Below are 18,228 nucleotides of genomic sequence, written 5' to 3'. Positions count from 1 at the left end.
GGTGTACACATTCAGCATAGTAAAAGACAGAGGAAGTGATGTAATTCTTGATTAATCTACATTACTGATTCATACTGTGAAGGAAGGCACGGGGTAAGATGAGTGGGAGGCGATAGATCAGACTATATTGGGGAAACACTGTGCAGTGATGCTCCTGATATCCAGTGGGAAGAATATAATGTTATTTAGAAACAGTTGTCACGCCCTGACCGTAGAGATCCTTATTATTCTCTATGTTTGGTTAGGTCAGGGTGTGGGAAAATCTGTTTTCTATTTCTTTGTGTTGAGTATGGTTCCCAATCAGAGACAGCTGTCTATCGTTGTCTCTGATTGGGGATCATACAGTGGGGAGAACAAGTATTTGATACACTGACGATTTTGCATGTTTTCCTACTTACAAAGCATGTAGAGGTCTGTAATTTTTATCATAGGTACACTTCAACTGTGAGAGACGGAATCTAAAACAAAAATCCAGAAAATGACATTGTGTGAATTTTAAGTAATTCATTTGCATGACATAAGTATTTGATACATCAGAAAAGCAGAACTTAATATTTGGTACAGAATCCTTTGTTTGCAATTACAGAGATCATACGTTTCCTGTAGTTCTTTACCAGGTTTGCACACACTGCAGCAGGGATTTTGGCCCACTCCTCCATACAGACCTTCTCCAGATCCTTCAGGTTTCGGGGCTGTCGCTGGGCAATAAGGACTTTCAGCTCCCTCCAAAGATTTCCTATTGGGTTCAGGTCTGGAGATTGGCTAGGCCACTCCACGACCTTGAGATGCTTCTTACAGAGCCACTCCTTAGTTGCCCTGTTTGTGTGTTTCGGGTCGTTGTCATGCTGGAAGACCCAGCCACGACCCATCTTCAATGCTCTTACTGAGGGAAGGAGGTTGTTGGCCAAGATCTTGCGATACATGGCCCCATCCATCCTCCCCTCAAAACAGTGCAGTCGTCCTGTCCCCTTTGCAGAAAAGCATCCCCAAAGAATGACGTTTCCACCTCCATGCTTCACAGTTGGGATGGTGTTCTTGGGGTTGTACTCACCCTTCTTCTTCCTCCAAACACGGCGAGTGGAGTTTAGACCAAAAAGCTCTATTTTTGTCTCATCAGACCACATGACCTTCTCCCAGTCCTCCTCTGGATCATCCAGATGGTCATTGGAAAACTTCAGACGGGCCTGAACATGCGCTGGCTTGAGCAGGGGGACCTTGCGCGTGCTGCAGGATTTTAATCCATGACGGCATAGTGTGTTACTAATGGTTTTCTTTGAGACTGTGGTCCCAGCTCTCTTCAGGTCATTGACCAGGTCCTGCCGTGTAGTTCTGGGCTGATCCCTCACCTTCCTCATGATCATTGATGCCCCACGAGGTGAGATCTTGCATGGAGCCCCAGACCGAGGGTGATTGACCGTCATCTTGAACTTGTTCCATTTTCTAATAACAGTTGTTGCCTTCTCACCAAGCTGCTTGCCTATTGTCCTGTAGCCCATCCCAGCCTTGTGCAGGTCTACAATTTTAACCCTGATGTCCTTACACAGCTCTCTGGTCATTGTGGAGAGGTTGGAGTCTGTTTGATTGAGTGTGTGGACAGGTGTCTTTTATACAGGTAACGAGTTCAAACAGGTGCAGTTAATACAGGTAATGAGTGGAGAACAGGAGCGCTTAAAGAAAAAATAACAGGTCTGTGAGAGCCGGAATTCTTACTGGTTGGTAGGTGATCAAATACTTATGTCATGCAATAAAATGCTAATTAATTACTTAAAAATCATACAATGTGATTTTCTGGATTCCGTCTCTCACAGTTGAAGTGTACCTATGATAAAAATTACAGACCTCTACATGCTTTGTAAGTAGGAAAACCTGCAAAATCGGCAGTGTATTGAATACTTGTTCTCCCCACTGTATATAAGTTGTCATTTTCCTTTTGGGTTTTGTGGGATCTTGTTTTCTGTATAGTTTATTTTGCTTTACAGAACTAACTGTGTGTGCTTTCGTTTTTGTCATTGTTATTTTGCTTTTGGTGTCATCAATAAAAAGAACGATGTACACCTACCACGCTGCACCTTGGTCCACTCTTCATGCTACAAACGAGAGCCGTAACAACAGTTCAGTACCTTTGGTTTCAATTATGCATGGCACCTCACTCTTCATCTCCTCGTCCTCCACCAGCTCCTCTACCTTCTTCTGCTTGCAAGGCCGCCCAACCCTGGAAGAGAGAAGGGGGTCAATAGAGACACACAAACAGGGCAGTCTTGCAGGAACTGGAATCACACAATTTGGAAAAACATTTTTAATTACATACTGAGTTATTACTTAATTATCACAGTACATTCCAATATGTTCTAATACCTTCACTACTCCTGGGGTGAAAATGTAATGTAGATTGTAATCACTCCCAAATCCCAAAATGTTTTGGTCAAACTCAATCAACATGCTGCTCTGATGAGTCTTGATAATTCATAAATAACAGAGTAATGACTTGAGCTTCTCTCTAAATTAAACTTAGCGAACACCTTCGGTCCCCTCTCTTTTCCATGTCTTCAGAATTTGTTTTGTGCATTGGACTGAAAGCAGGTTCCAACTCCAGAATAAAACACAGAGATAAAACTCCAGTCCCTTAACAACCAATTTCTCTGTGCAAATAACATTACTCAACATTTTAACAATCAACATTTTTTAATGAACATTTTAAGAATAAAGTGACGTTTTTTGGTGAATTTCATGTTATCCTATACAAATCAAGCTGCCCACATATGGCCAACAGCTCTGTGGCCATGCTTATGGAGTAGAGATACTGTACATTTATAGTGAAATGGGATTGAGTGCATATTCGTGTAAATACCTGCTGGTAATGACATTAAAGTGTTTTTACAAGAGAAACACAGCATTATGTAATTTAATTATACGTTACTTTAAACCTGATCCAGTGCATGATGGATTTGGTAGTGTATGCTTGAGGAGTAATTTCTACTACTAGGCCTTCAATAACCACAATGAGAGGAGGGCAACTGGAGGGCAGGTATTAGTCAGATGACAGTTTGACAAATGTTGGGGAAGCTGATGTAGAGAGGCTTGGTACCTAGAGCAATCTTAAATTCTACTACTGTGACTCTGCGGCTCTCTGTGTGGCTCTCTGTGTGAAAATAGATAGGTGCTGATCTTAGCCCATGAACATTAAACTCTCAAGTCTAGAAAAAAGCACTTAAAGAAATAACCTCAATTGTGTATCGGTCACTTGAAGGAGGATGTGTACACCACCCCTGTTCACCAGTGAGTCACGTGGCCGTGGCTTGCTATATAAAGCAGGCATGGAAGCATTCAGTTACTGTTCGATTTAATGTTGGAATGGGCAAAATTGGTGACCTAAACAACTTTGATCATGGTATGATCGTCGGCTCCAGGCACACCGGATCCAGTTTCTCAGAAAGGTTCGCCCTCCTGGGCTTTTCAAGAACAATACTGTACAGGGCTGTCCCCGAAAAAAAAAGTTTAAAATCTTGGTCGACCAAGATTCAATTGAGCTAAATGTTTAAATATGTATGTTTACATATATACAGTCGAGAATGACACAAATTTTCACAAAGTCTGCTGCCTCAGTTTGTATGATGGTAATTTGCATATACTCCAGAATGTTATGAAGAGTGATCAGATGAATTGCAATTAATTGCAAAGTCCCTCTTTGCCATGCAAATGAACTGAATCCCCCCAAAACATTCCCACTGCATTTCAGCCCTGCCATAAAAGAACCAGCTGTCATGTCAGTGATTTTCTCGTTAACTTTTTTGGGATAGGGGACAGCATTCAGAATTTTGGATGAAAAGCGTGCCCAAAGTAAACTGCCTGTTACTCAGGCCCAGAAGCTAGGATATGCATATAATTGGTAGAATTGGATAGAAAACACTCTAAAGTTTCCAAAACTGTTAAAATAAGGTCTGTGAGTATAACAGAACTGAAACGGCAGGCAAAAACCTGAGGAAAATCCATCCAGGAAGTGCTATTATTTTGAAATGGGTGTATTTCCATTGAAAGCCTATCCACCATTTAAAGGGATAGGACCCAGATTCCATTCCCTATGGCTTCCACTAGCTCAGAACAGTCTTTAGACATTGTTTCAGGTCTTTATTATGAAAAATTAGGGAGAATGAGCAGTTTCAATGAGATGCCAGTGGAAAATCCCCAATCTGTTTGGTGCGCAATCCCGAGAGCGCGCCTTTCTGGTTTTTCTTTTATATTGACGACGCTATTGTCCGGTTGAAATATTATCAATTATTTAGGCTAAAAACAACCCGAGGATTGATTATAAACATCGTTTGACATGTTTCGACAAACTTTACGGATACTATGTTTCTACGAACTTTACAGAATTTTCGTCTGCCTCGTGACTGCATTTGAGCCATTGGATTACTGAACAAAACCCGCCAACAAAATTGAGGTTTTTGGATATAAAGAGGGACTTTATCGAAGAACATGAACATTTATTGTGTAACTGTGAGTCTTGTGAGTGCAACCATATGAAGATCATCAAAGGTAAGTGATTCATTTTATTGCTATTTCTGACTTTCGTGACTAATCTACTTGGCTGGTTACTGTTTGTAATGTTTTGTGTGCTGAGCGTTATCCTCAGATAATCGCATGGTTTGCTTTCGACGTAAAGCCTTTTTGAAATCTGACACAGCGGCTGGATTAACAACAAGTTAAGCTTTATTTTGATGTATTGTGCTTGTGATTTCATGAAAGTTAAATATTTATAGTAGTTGAATTTGAATTTGGCCCTCTGCAATTTCACCGGAAGTTGTCGAGGTGGGACGCTAGTTTTTAACACAGGTGTGAGTGTTGACGAGGACAAGGCTGGAGATCACTCTGCCATGCTGATTGAGTTCAAATAACAGACTGGAAGCTTCAAAAGGAGGGTGGTTCCTGGAATCATTGTTCTTCCTCTGTCAACCATGGTTACCTGCAAGGAAACACGTGCCGTCATCATTGCTTTGCACAAAAATTGAATTGATGTGATGAAGGCTTCAGGGCACCCATGAAAGTCCAGCAAGTGCCAAGACCGTCTCCTAAAGTTGATTCAGCTGCGGGATCGGGGCACCACCAGTACAGAGCTTGCTCAGGAATGGCAGCAGGCAAGTGTGAGTGAATCTGCACGCACAGTGAGTTGAAGACATTTGGAGGTTGGCCTGGTGTCAAGAAGGGCAGCAAAGTAGCCCTGAGACAGTAAAGCATCCTGAGACCATTCATGTGTGGGGTTGTTTCTCAGCCAAGAGAGTGGGCTCACTCACAATTTTGCCTAAGAACACAGCCATGAATAAAGAATGGTACCAACACATCTTCCAAGCGCAACTTCTCCCAACCATCCAGGAACAGTTTGGTGACGAACAATGCCTTTTCCAGTATGATGGAGCACCTTGCCATTAGGCAAAAGTGATAACTAAGTGGCTCGGGGAACAAAACATCGATATTTTGGGTCCATGGCCAGGAAACTCCCCAGACCTTAATCCCATTGAGAACTTGTGGTCAATCCTCAAGAGGCGGGTAGACAAAAACCCACAAATTCTGACAAACTCCAAGCATTGATTATGCAAGAATGGGCTGCCATCATTCAGGATGTGGCCCAGAAGTTAATTGACAGCATGCCAGGGTGGATTGCAGAGGTCTTGAAAAAGAAGGGTCAACACTGCAAATATTGACTCTTTGCATCTCCTTCATGTAATTGTCAATAAAAGCCTTTGACACTTATGAAATGCTTGTAATTATACTTCAGTAGTCCATAGTAACATCTGACAAATATCTAAAGACACTGAAGCAGCAAACTTTGTGGAAATTAATATTTGTGTCATTCTCAAAACTTTTGACCACGACTGTAGACACACGTGTTTGAATAAAATCAACTAAATGCACTGAACTTGTCTGATACTTTAAGAGCACTGGTTGATGAAATAATTAAGACACAAATGACTCAAGAGGGAGCCTGATAGCCACTCTGTGTTAATCATTTTATTTGTTATTTTTTTTTACAGCCATTTCATTTCTTATTTGTTTCTCTGACTGAAACGTTGTTACCGAAATCCCTCGTTTGTTTAGAAAAAACATTCCCTATTTGCTCAACCCTTGCTCTCTTTATGTGAAACACGTATGCATCGCATGCATGTGACCAATAGGGCCTGACCTACTGATTAGCCTATCATAATAGCCTAGTGATTAAAGCGTTGGGCCAGTAACCGAAAGGTTGCTGGATCGAATCCCAGAGGTAAAAATTTGTCGTTCTGCCCCTGAACAAGGCAGTTTAACCCACTGTTCCCCAGTAGGCCGTCATTGTAAATAAGAATTTGTTCTTAACTGGTGTCATGAATTTGGCCTGGGGGTAGGTTTATGACAGTCCTAAATACCTATTCCCCCATTTTTCCTCTCTCTACCCTACTGATGTTACATTTGCAAACCCCTTTGGTTAACATAGAGATTCTGGGAACATCAGAAGGTGGGGGGAAATTAACTATATTTTGGTAATCCGACCAATTTAACATATGCGGTGGTACTTAATGAATATGATGTCAGTTTGGTTGTCATCTGAGACATTCTCATCAATGATAAGATGACATAAACTCTACAGTGTAAAGTCTACACATCAGAGTTATCGGATTCACATGGAATTGTTGTTCAATTTAAATGTTTGAATATGAAATTATTCGTGATGGGATGAAATGTGATTTTAGCTTCTAAAATGTGAGATTTGGGTTTTCATAAGATAGGACTCTGCTCAATCAGTGGCCCGCCCCTGTGAATGGACATGGGCTATAAAACGTTTCAAACACGCCCTCCTCTCCCTTCCTATATAAAGCCTTGACGACAATGTAACCTCCTGTTCCGAGGATGTGAGGACGACGGTCCGATGTCAGAATGGTTCAGATAATAACTACAGAACGAAGCCAACATCAGCGTGAGCTTTGGTTGCGAATGGTATGAACTTTGAATTCTTATTCACTACTAGCCCCTAGCCCCTTTTCTTTTGTGTAACAAGCTGTCATATCTGTTCCGCCCGCCAGGGACATTTTCCTTTATGACGTAATTTGTAATCAAGTTATGATTTAATTATGTGTATGTGTAATTCTGTGTGATTAGTTAGGTATTTAGTAAATAAATAATTAAACCCAATTTTGTATTACTGATTCAACTTGTTAGCCAGGGTTCGTGCAGATAACCAAGAATTTACAACTTTCAGACGAGCCTGAAATAAGATGACGATTAATATTGACTGCTATTGATGTAAAATATTACAAGGTCTTTAAGAGTTTATCACGAAGATAACAGCTTTATAAATATTATTTTGTGGTGCCCGACTCTCTAGTTAATTACATTTACATGATTAGCTCAATCAGGTAATATTAATTACAGATAAATTATTTTATAGAATAGCATGTCATATCACTTAATCCAGCATAGCTTGCCTAGTTAAATAAAAAATAATAATCACATCAATAAATTGGTTATAACAAACTCTGAACGCCATAACACCTGACAGCAAAATTGATGCAGAGGATGGGAAATAGGAACTTGAAATTGGCGAATGTTTACTGGTTCCCAGGAGGGAAAGGGGAAGTCAGATGTATTTGACTTAGTTGTGGAAAATACTGTAGATCATGCAAGCGCGCTGTGTAAGTATTATGTGTGCCAAACAAGTGCTGTTAGATTACAATATTCTATCTTTTTTTGAGCATTTGGAACAGTGTAAACAACACTAAATTGTGTACCAGTGTCTGTTCTAACCAAAACATTTTTTTGTAGAAAGCAAAGATCAAAAACAGTTACATGCATTTGTGAATTGTGATTTATTTATTGTTTAGGCTAATTATTCAGCTCCCTTATTTTATGCTTGATTGCTCATCAAAGCATGAATGACTCGTATGCTGTGGGATGACATGAACAAATAATTAATTGATACATTAGCTCAGCAGTTCACAAACTGGAGGGTTGCGACACAATGTGGGGTCACCTGATGTGAAAATGGGGTCGGGGATAAAAACATTTATTTACAATATAAAATTATCTTTGTATCTCAAAATCATTGCAATCTGGTTAACCTTAAATATCTAAATGAAAATTACTCAAATCTAAAATTCAACAGAGAGCGTCCTTAGATCATGGGAAAAGGCCGCACTTGACCGTTGCACTTGAACTATTCCCACGGTGAATGGCTAGGCCTGTTACACTATGAAACCACACACTATTGCAGAGACTTTGATATTACTGGCCGCAATTGATATGGTGAAAACAATGTGTGGGGTGACAGAGGCACACAAACACATCAATACCTTTGTCAGATTACATTGTTAAACGAAGAATTCATGCTATTGCGAGCAATCAAGAGGAGACTGACTGAATGACTCAAAAACTCCCCAGCTAATGCTGTGAGGACCAAGATGTGCATGCATTGACTTTTGTTCACTATACATGTCGGGGGATGTTATTCACCAGGACAAATTGTTCTGTCTCACGATTCCCGAGAATTAAACAGTTTTCAGTGTGCTGCATGGCTGTATTGATGAAAAACGGATGAATCATGTGACCGAATGCATTCAAGGGTCACTACGGAGGAGTTTTGGTTCTTGACTCAAAGGGAATACCCTGCTGTCAGTCTCACTCTGATCATCCTCACTCAGGATTCCAACTCGGGAACTCAGGCCTCTTTCTAGAGCCCCGACCTTCTGACCTGAAGATCATGGACATCATGATTCGACTTTTCGAATTTTCAGAGTTCCCAGTTGTCTTGAAAGCACCATAAAACTCACAGTAGCCTTTGCCAGCTCATATCTGTGTGAAGCTGTATTCGGTGCTATTGTTTGTATTAAAACCAAATACCGATCCAGGTTGGATGTTACAGCAGAGATGAGGTGTTTACTGTCGACCACGCCCTCTAACTTTGAGAAGGTCAAGCTCACCCATCTCATTAGTGGTGGTGAGATAAGATACATTGTGTCAGACTAATTTGCAATTGACTGTCATACCATCACATACTTTTAATGTGGGGCTGAGTTGAATAGACCGTCAGAAATACTGTTATAATGTTGACTGGCTGGTTGCGAGAACAACGGGGTTGTGGGCAAAAAAAGTTAGGGAACCCCTGCAGTAGCCTACAGTATATATTGAAATATAGGCCTAAGAAGGTTACACTATTAAGACTAAACAGGAAGCGCTCTTAGGCCTTCAGCTCAGTGCTGGTTATACAAGGCTGCGTGCATATTATGTGTGACAAACAGGTGTTGTTAGATCACAATGTTTGGAACAGTGTAAACAACACTAAATAATTTAAAAGTAATACCAGTCTAACGGGGAAAAAGCCTTTATTACAGCATAGCAAAGATTAAAAACTGCACATTTGTGAAATTGCTTTATGCTACAGTTTGTGGTTGAGTGAGGCTTGGTGTTCTCAACACCAATATGCTGGTTAACTTTGCTATTATGCAAATACAGAAGCAACATACAGTACCAGTCAAAAGTTTGGACACACATTCCAGCTATTTAAAAAAAATGATTTTCAACATTGTAGAATAATAGTGAAGACAACAAAACTATGAAATAACACATATGGAATCATGTAGTAACCAGAAAAGTGAATAGGTGTGTCCAAACATTTGACTGGTACTGTACAGGGAAAGGCACCAATTCAACGGCAAACTGAAGATTATGTTTCAGAACCACGGACAGTGACCGCTATCCAATGTGTAAAAACGCACATTTGTTATAAAATATTATTATATTTATTAGTGTTGCACCATTATTCTTACATAATATAACTATATAAAAAACAATTGGGGGGGGGGGGGGGGGGGGTATTTTGAATTGTATTCCACTGCCTTTTTCTTCCCAATTTTGTGATATCCAATTGCGATCTTGTCTCATCACTGCAACTCCCCAACAGGCTTGGGAGAAGTGAAGATCGAGTCATGTCTCGCAGATTTCACACCAACATCAGAAATTCACAAGCTAGTCACAACCTGTTACGTGACTATCAAATCTGTTACGTGACTATCAAATCCTCACAGTCCTATCAAGAGTCCAACACTGGGCCGGCAGGCAGGCGGGCGGGCAGGCAGGCAGGCAGGCAGGCAGGCAGACAGACAGGCAGGCAGGCAGTAATAATACAGTACAGTCACACACCACTCCACCATCAGATTTAATGTGAGGTCTGGCAGCCATTCCGGAGAGCAGGGTTATTCACATGCATTGTAAGGGCCACTCACCTCCTCTTGGGCTCTGTGCCGACGGGTTTCGACATGCCGCTGCCAGCCATCTCACCCCTGCCAGGCTTTTCCAGGTGATTTGTGTTGGCGCTTAAGTGCTTGCTAAGAAATTGTCAGAGAGAGGAATTGCTTTTAAGTTGTGCAGAAAGAACATCCATAATAAGGCTGGCGGGGAACTGTTAAGAATGTTTAGTCACTTCAGACAGAAATAGATGAGGGCTGTTCACACTTATTTGGGTGTTAAGCTGCTAAAATGCTTCAAGGAATTTAGAATTCAGTTATATTTCAAAATATGAAGCTACACGATGATAGTTTCAGCCAAACTCAGGAATTATACTGTATATTTTTCCCCCTACAACATCTGTCTGGGAATATTTAAGAGCATTCTGAGCGTGTTCTGGTTACTAATTGGTCCTTACTCTGCAGTGAGAGCTAGAGCTGGGTGATTCTCTGGGTTGGGTTCTGCCCGTCGGGGTCGGCCCAGTCCTCCTGACCCTGGCATCTCACCACTCAGACGGTCTGGCAGCACTGAGTCCTTGTTGATGTTGAGATCAGAGTATGGGCATCCCACCGCACTGCAAATCAGAAAACGGACATTATTAATAATGACTGATTTCAGAAAAAGGACTTTGTGTAATACAAACTTCATAATAGGACTTCATTATAACTTAATAAGGTATTAATAACATATGTCACCATCAGACAAGATATGATTTCACACATTAATGTTCTTGGGGACAGAATCAATAAAAGCAATAATAAATAATGAGAGTAGGGAAGTTGTCTCACACTGAGAGCGTGTCACAGACTCTCTTTCCTGTCTAATCGGGCAAAAGATGATTTTGCTATAAAACATTTGAGTTTACACAGTTCCAATTAGTCACTGCAGCAAACCAAAGAATTCTGAGTCGCTGGGGTTGCCGTAATTAATTCCAGGGTGATGAATCTTAATTTGGAAGCATTACATTTGCTGCAGACAATAGCAGTGTGCAGACTGTGACTACTTCTTTACAGTGCATTTTCACCTCCCACCTGTGTAATGTACAACTTCTAATTAACTTCCGGGGAAACATACTTTAACTCCACTAAAAAGGAAATATATAAACAACATATTTGCATATACATGGGGGTATGGATGGTTGAGTAACTGCAACCACTGACTGATGAGAGGAGAGAAGAGAAATTGAAGCGTTTTTCTCATTCTCCTCTAATCCCTCTCTCATTCCTCCCTGGCAACTGTCACACATTTTCATTAAAATGAGGATCTTCCCCATTATTTCTGTCCATAGCTAGCTGTGGCGCTACCTGTTTAATATGCCAGGTTAGCCCACAAATCCTGATAAAGCGCCCTTCATTCCATAGATACATTTTAATAAACTACATTATGTACTCAGACTCCAAGGTTAATCAGCTTACATTACAGATACTGAACCATGGTACAGTGTCCCCATTAAAAAGTGACTCTACAGCCGTATCTATGACCTCAGGTAACTATATAATGTAGGACTTAAACGTCAGAGTCATATTGCCTTTGCTGCAAATATTTTTCTGCTCACATTAGTAGATATACTACACCTGGAGGGGTATATGCTGTAAGAAAGCCAGCTGATGCAGATGCATCATTGTAGGTGTATGGAGAGTGGAGATGTGGTTTCTTAGGAGAAAAGGGAAAGAATGGTGATGAATACTGATGGGAGAGAGTGACACTCATGCGCTTACACGGCTGTGCTTCTAGCTCCACACAGCCAATTATACAGCCTATATACATCCTCACCTCAGGGGCATACAGGTACGTGTGGATCATGTACAATACCAATACTGTTGACATCCAGACCTAACACAGCTGCTCTAGGCATATATTGGGTGTCTTTTGCATTACGGATGTCTATGCTACAATATCGGCTAATACATGTAACCAGTTGATCAATGAGCAAGAAGACCCAGTTTGACCATTCACTGGCCTGTAGTGATATGAAGCCTGTTGGTGTTATTTGTATTATTTTTTATTTAACCTTTATTTAACTTGGCAAATCAGTTAAGAACAAATTATTATTTACAATAACGGCCTACTCCGGCCAAACCCTACCACGGACGACGTTGGGTCAATTGTGCACCACCCTATGCAACTCCCAATCACGGCCGGTTGTGATACAGCCTGGAATCGAACCAGGATCTGTAGTGACGCCTTTAGCACTGAGATGCATTGCCTTAGACTGCTCGGGAGCCCTATAAGTGTCAGTTTCCAGTAGATGGTAGTTTTATTCCTGGCCAGCCAGATTGAGTGCTGTGAGAGAGAGAGAGAGAGAGAGCACCTGTGGTGGCCAGAGTAGCGGGCTCCTTTGATGTGGCCCACACCTTTACACCCTGGGGTGGGACATCCGCCCTGCCCCGATGACTCAAACAGCTCCTGTGGACCTGGGGATGAGGAGAGGGGAGATATTACATTTGGGTCTACAGTACCAGTCAAACGTTTGGACACACCTCCCTACATTCAAGGGTTTTTCTTTATTTTTACTATTTTCTACATTTCAGAATAATAGTGAAGACATCAAAACTATGAAATAACACATGGAATCATGTATTAAGCAAAAGTGTTAAACAAATCTAAATATATTTTATATTTGAGATACTTCAAAGTAGCCACCTTTTGCCTTAATGACAGCTTTGCACACTCTTGGCATTCTCTCAACCAGTTTCATGAGGAAGTCACCTGGAATGCATTTCAATTAACAGGTGTGCCTTGTTAAAAGTGAATTTGTGGTATTTATTTCCTTCTTAATGCGTTTGAGACAATCAGTTGTGTTGTGACAAGGTATGGGTGGTATACAGAATATAGCCCTATTTGGTAGATAACCAAGTCCATATTATGGCAGGAACAGCTCAAATAAGCAAAGAGAAATGACAGTCCATCATTACTTTAAGACATGAAGGTCAGTCAATCCTGAAAATCACAAGAACTTTCAAAGCTTCTTCAAGTGCAGTTGCAAAAACCATCAAGCGCTATGATGAAACTGGATCTCATGAGGACTGCCACAGGAAAGGAAGACCAAGAGTTACCTCTGCTGCAGAGGATAAGTTCATTAGTTACCAATCTGAAAACAAGACTCCCTAAATTGTATCAGCATATCGATTGCGCAACCAGGGCTGGTAAAACCTTGGATCATTGCTTTTCTAACTTCCGCGACGCATATAAGGCCCTCCCCCGCCCTCCTTTCGGAAAAGCTGACCACGACTCCATTTTGTTGCTCCCTGCCTACAGACAGAAGCTAAAACAAGAAGCTCCCGCACTAAGGTCTGTTCAACGCTGGTCCGACCAATCTGATTCCACGCTCCAAGACTGCTTCCGTCACGTGGACTGGGATATCTTCCGCATTGCGTCGAACAACAACATTGACGAATACGCTGATTCGGTGTGCGAGTTCATTAGAACGTGCATTGAAGATGTCGTTCCCATAGCAACGATTAAAACATTCCCAAACCAGAAACCGTGGATTGATGGCAGCATTCGCGTGAAACTGAAAGCACGAACCACTGCTTTTAATCAGGGCAAGGTGACCGGAAACATGACCGAATACAAACAGTGTAACTATTCCCTCCGCAAGGCAATCAAACAAGCTAAGCGTCAGTATAGAGACAAAGTAGAGTCGCAATTCAATGGCTCAGACACAAGAGGTATGTGGCAGGATTACAAAAAGAAAACCAGCCCCGTCACGGACCAGGATGTCTTGCTCCCAGGCAGACTAAATAACTTTTTTACCTGCTTTGAAAACAATACAGTGCCACTGACAAGGCCCGCTACCAAAACATGCAGACTCTCCTTCACTGCAGCCGACGTGAGGAAAACATTTAAACGTGTTAACCCTCAGAAGGCTGCAGGCCCAGACGGCATCCCCAGCCGCGCCCTCAGAGCATGCGCAGACCAGCTGGCTGGTGTGTTTACGGACATATTCAATCAATCCTTATCCCAGTCTGCTGTTCCCACATGCTTCAAGAGGGCCACCATTGTTCCTGTTCCCAAGAAAGCTACGGTAACTGAGCTAAACGACTACCGCCCCGTAGCACTCACTTTCGTCATCATGAAGTGCTTTGAGAGACTAGTCAAGGACCATATCACCTCCACCCTACCTGACACCCTAGACCCACTCCAATTTGCTTACCGCCCAAATAGGTCCACAGACGATGCAATCTCAACCACACTGCACACTGCCCTAACCCATCTGGACAAGAGGAATACCTATGTGAGAATGCTGTTCATCGACTACAGCTCAGCATTTAACACCATAGTACCCTCCAAACTCGTCATCAAGCTCGAGACCCTGGGTCTCGACCCTGCCCTGTGCAACTGGGTACTGGACTTCCTGACGGGCCGCCCCCAGGTGGTGAGGGTAGGTAACAACATCTCCACCCCGCTGATCCTCAACACTGGGGCCCCACAAGGGTGCGTTCTGAGCCCTCTCCTGTACTCCCTGTTCACCCACGACTGCATGGCCACGCACGCCTCCAACTCAATCATCAAGTTTGCGGACGACACTACAGTGGTAGGCTTGATTACCAACAAAGACGAAACGGCCTACAGGGAGGAGGTGAGGGCCCTCGGAGTGTGGTGTCAGGAAAATAACCTCACACTCAACGTCAACAAAACTAAGGAGATGATTGTGGACTTCAGGAAACAGCAGAGGGAGCACCCCCCTATCCATATCGATGGGATAGTAGTGGAGAGGGTAGTAAGTTTTAAGTTCCTCGGCGTACACATCACAGACAAACTGAATTGGTCCATCCACACAGACAGCATCGTGAAGAAGGCGCAGCAGCGCCTCTTCAACCTCAGGAGGCTGATGAAATTCGGCTTGTCACCAAAAACACTCACAAACTTCTACAGATGCACAATCGAGATCATCCTGTCGGGCTGTATCACCGCCTGGAAGGCAACTGTTCCACCCACAACCGTAAGGCTCTCCAGAGGGTAGTGAGGTCTGCACAACGCATCACCGGGGGCAAACTACCTGCACTCCAGGACACCTACACCACCCGATGTCACAGGAAGGCCATAAAGATCATCAAGGACAACAACCACCCGAGCCACTGCCTGTTCACCCCGCTATCATCCAGAAGGCGAGGTCAGTACAGGTGCATCAAAGCTGGGGCCGAAATACTGAAAAACAGCTTCTATCTCAAGGCCATCAGACTGTTAAACAGCCACCACTAACATTGAGTGGCTGCTGCCAATATATACTGTACTCTATCATCTACTGCATCTTTATGTAATACATGTATCACTAGCCACTTTAAACTATGCCACTTTGTTTACATACCCTACATTACTCATCTCATATGTATATACTGTACTCGATACCATCTACTGCATCTTGCCTATGCCGTTCTGTACCATCACTCATTCATAAATCTTTATGTTCATATTCTTTATCCCTTTACACTTGTGTGTATAAGGGAGTAGTTTTTGAATTGTTATGTTAGATTACTCGTTGGTTATTACTGCATTGTCGGAACTAGAAGCACAAGCATTTCGCTACACTCGCATTAACATCCGCTAACCATGTGTATGTGACAAATACATTTGATTTGATTTGAGCCTCAGAAATTGCAGCCCAAATAAGTGCTTCACAGAGTTCAAGTGACAAACACATCTCAACATCAACTGTTCAGAGGAGACTGTGTGAATCAGGACACCAATAAGAAGAAGAGATTTGCTTGGGCCAAGAAAAACAAGCAATGGACATTAGACAGGTGGAAATCTGTGCTTTGGTCTGATGAGTCCAAATTTTAGATTTTTGGTTCCAACCGCTGTGTCTTTGTGAGACAAGTAGGTGAACAGATGATCTCAGCATGTGTACTTCCCACTGTGAAGCATGGAGGAGGAGGTGTGATGTGTGGGGGTGCTTTGCTGGTGACACTGTCAGTGATTTATTTAGATTTCAAAGCCCACTTAACCAGCATGGCTACCACAGCATTTTGTAGCGATACGCCATCCCATCTGGTTTGCTCTTAGTGGGACTATCACAGGACCTCCAGGCTGTGTAAGGGCTATTTGACCAAGAAGGAGAGTGATGTAGTGCTGCATCAGATGATCTGATCTCCACAATCACCTGACCTGAACCCAATTGAGATTGTTTGGGATGTTTGGGATGAGTTGGACTGCAGAGTGAAGGAAAAGACGCCAACAACTGCTCAGCATATTATGTGAGAATTTCTTCAAGACTTTTGGACAAAACAATCCAGGTAAAGCTGGTTGAGAGAATGCCAAGAGTGTGCAAAGCTGTCATCAAGGCCAAGGGTGACTACTTTGAAGAATCTAAAATCTAAAATCTATCTATTTGTTTAACACTTTTTCTAGTTACTACATGATTTCATGTGTGTTATTTCATAGTTGTGATGTCTTCACTATTATTTTACAATGTATAAAATAGTAAAAATAAAGAAAAATCATTGAATGAGTAGGTGTGTCCAAACGTTTGACTTGTACTGTACCTAGTGAGACATTATCCACAACATGACTTCAGGCAAACCATCCTAGAATAATGTTACAAAATCTATTGGATTCATGTAATGCTAATGGGCAGTACAATGTCCATATTAGGATAGCCTCAGAGTCACAAGAAGTAGGTGTCAACCTCAGAAGGAGTTGGTACTAATGAGAGCCATACAGGTAGAGAAAAAGCAGATATCTTCCTGAATCTGTCCTTATGACACGAGTGAGCTGTCATGTGAAGCAGTAGCTCTGTACTCTGAAATATGAAGGCAGCATCGACTTCTCCACGCCACGTTTCCATGGACACCATTACACAGGGAGAAATGATCAGGAAGGGGAGGCAGAGGGAAGTTCTTTGTTCTGCTCCCAGCATCCTCTGGGTAAAATACAGGATATTGACCACATGATTTCAGGACAGGACTCAGGTGCCGGACTCGGGAGCCATCAAACATCTTGAGTTATTTTGAGCAATTATTTTCACAAACAAGGCTTCAACTACTTCTTAAATATAATGACGGCAGATCAGATTAAAACAATGTAAAGTTGGAACCGTCTTTTCAGGGATAGCATATTACGCCATTTATGATGGAATGGGATGAGAAATAGCAGCATCAATGGAGGCCTGGCTCTAAGTGTGTCTGCTATGAACCGTAGGTCTTGAACTGAGGCAGGGAGCTGGACATGAATAGATTAGGATGAGTCATAAAGCCACTCACTGATCGGGGGCTGGAGGGGGTGGCCTGTCTTAGCACACCAGCCCGCAGGGTGGATGTCTGGGCTGTCTGTGTCCACCCAGTAGTCATACTTATCCGTCCAGCCGTCAAAATGGATCTAAAGGAACACACAAACCAAGGACAAACGGTCACAATAAAATAGCTAAATATAGAAATGTGGGGAAAAGAGATTGTCAAAACCATGGTAGACATGATAAGAACATGTCTTTGAGGTAAGAAGCAGAACTACTGATTGCGCCAGTCTACCTGACAAGTATTGTCTCCGACTGAAGCCCCTGTCGCTGCCTCTTACAGCTGGCTAGCCCTGCTATCTATGTGAGGCAGACACACAGCCTAGTTGATCACTATCTCTCCCTCAGTTCTGATTCACACTCCTGACAATGAGAGTGTGCCTCACAGTCTGGGGCAAACAAGAGGAGACAGGAGCACATCAGGGAGTTGTGGAAAGGCAGACCGTCCTAGTCTACAGCCTTCTTCCCTCCCTGGCTGAACACCCTTATTACTATTTTACAGTTGAAGACAACATGAAATATGAAGCAAGTGATGGTTTTCAGAGGAACTGGAGAAGGGGAAGCAGTAAGATAACGCATGTGATTGTTGAAGGAAAATGAGAGCATGAAATGCATGTAGTGTTGGTTTGTGTGTGAGTGGTAGTGATGGTGGGGATGGAAGGAGATTTAGAGAACACTGCCTTGGAATGGTGGTGGTGGAATGGAAGATAAAAGGTCCAGATCACATCTAAAGGCTTGTATATAAATGGAGG

At 42.4% G+C, this 18,228-nt stretch overlaps 1 protein-coding gene across 2 annotated transcripts in view; it reads right to left on the bottom strand.

Annotated features, from left to right (window-relative positions):
• The window catches only part of LOC109900697 (lethal(3)malignant brain tumor-like protein 3), a 41,914-nt gene that overhangs the window by 7,795 nt on the left and 15,891 nt on the right, over positions 1-18,228 (bottom strand). For both annotated transcript variants that reach the window (XM_020496442.2, XM_020496443.2), the window contains exons 15-19: positions 17,448-17,562; positions 12,557-12,659; positions 10,664-10,819; positions 10,245-10,346; positions 2,121-2,212 (exon numbers count right to left, since the gene is read on the bottom strand). In XM_020496442.2, coding sequence (XP_020352031.1) covers positions 2,121-2,212; positions 10,245-10,346; positions 10,664-10,819; positions 12,557-12,659; positions 17,448-17,562 — 568 coding nt within the window. The remainder of the gene's footprint in view (positions 1-2,120; positions 2,213-10,244; positions 10,347-10,663; positions 10,820-12,556; positions 12,660-17,447; positions 17,563-18,228) is intronic.

The sequence above is a fragment of the Oncorhynchus kisutch genome, linkage group LG12 (assembly GCF_002021735.2).
Source record: "Oncorhynchus kisutch isolate 150728-3 linkage group LG12, Okis_V2, whole genome shotgun sequence".
Classification (NCBI taxonomy): domain Eukaryota; kingdom Metazoa; phylum Chordata; class Actinopteri; order Salmoniformes; family Salmonidae; genus Oncorhynchus; species Oncorhynchus kisutch.
Note: the sequence above shows the minus strand (reverse complement) of the source record. Positions and strands in the feature narration are given on the sequence as shown.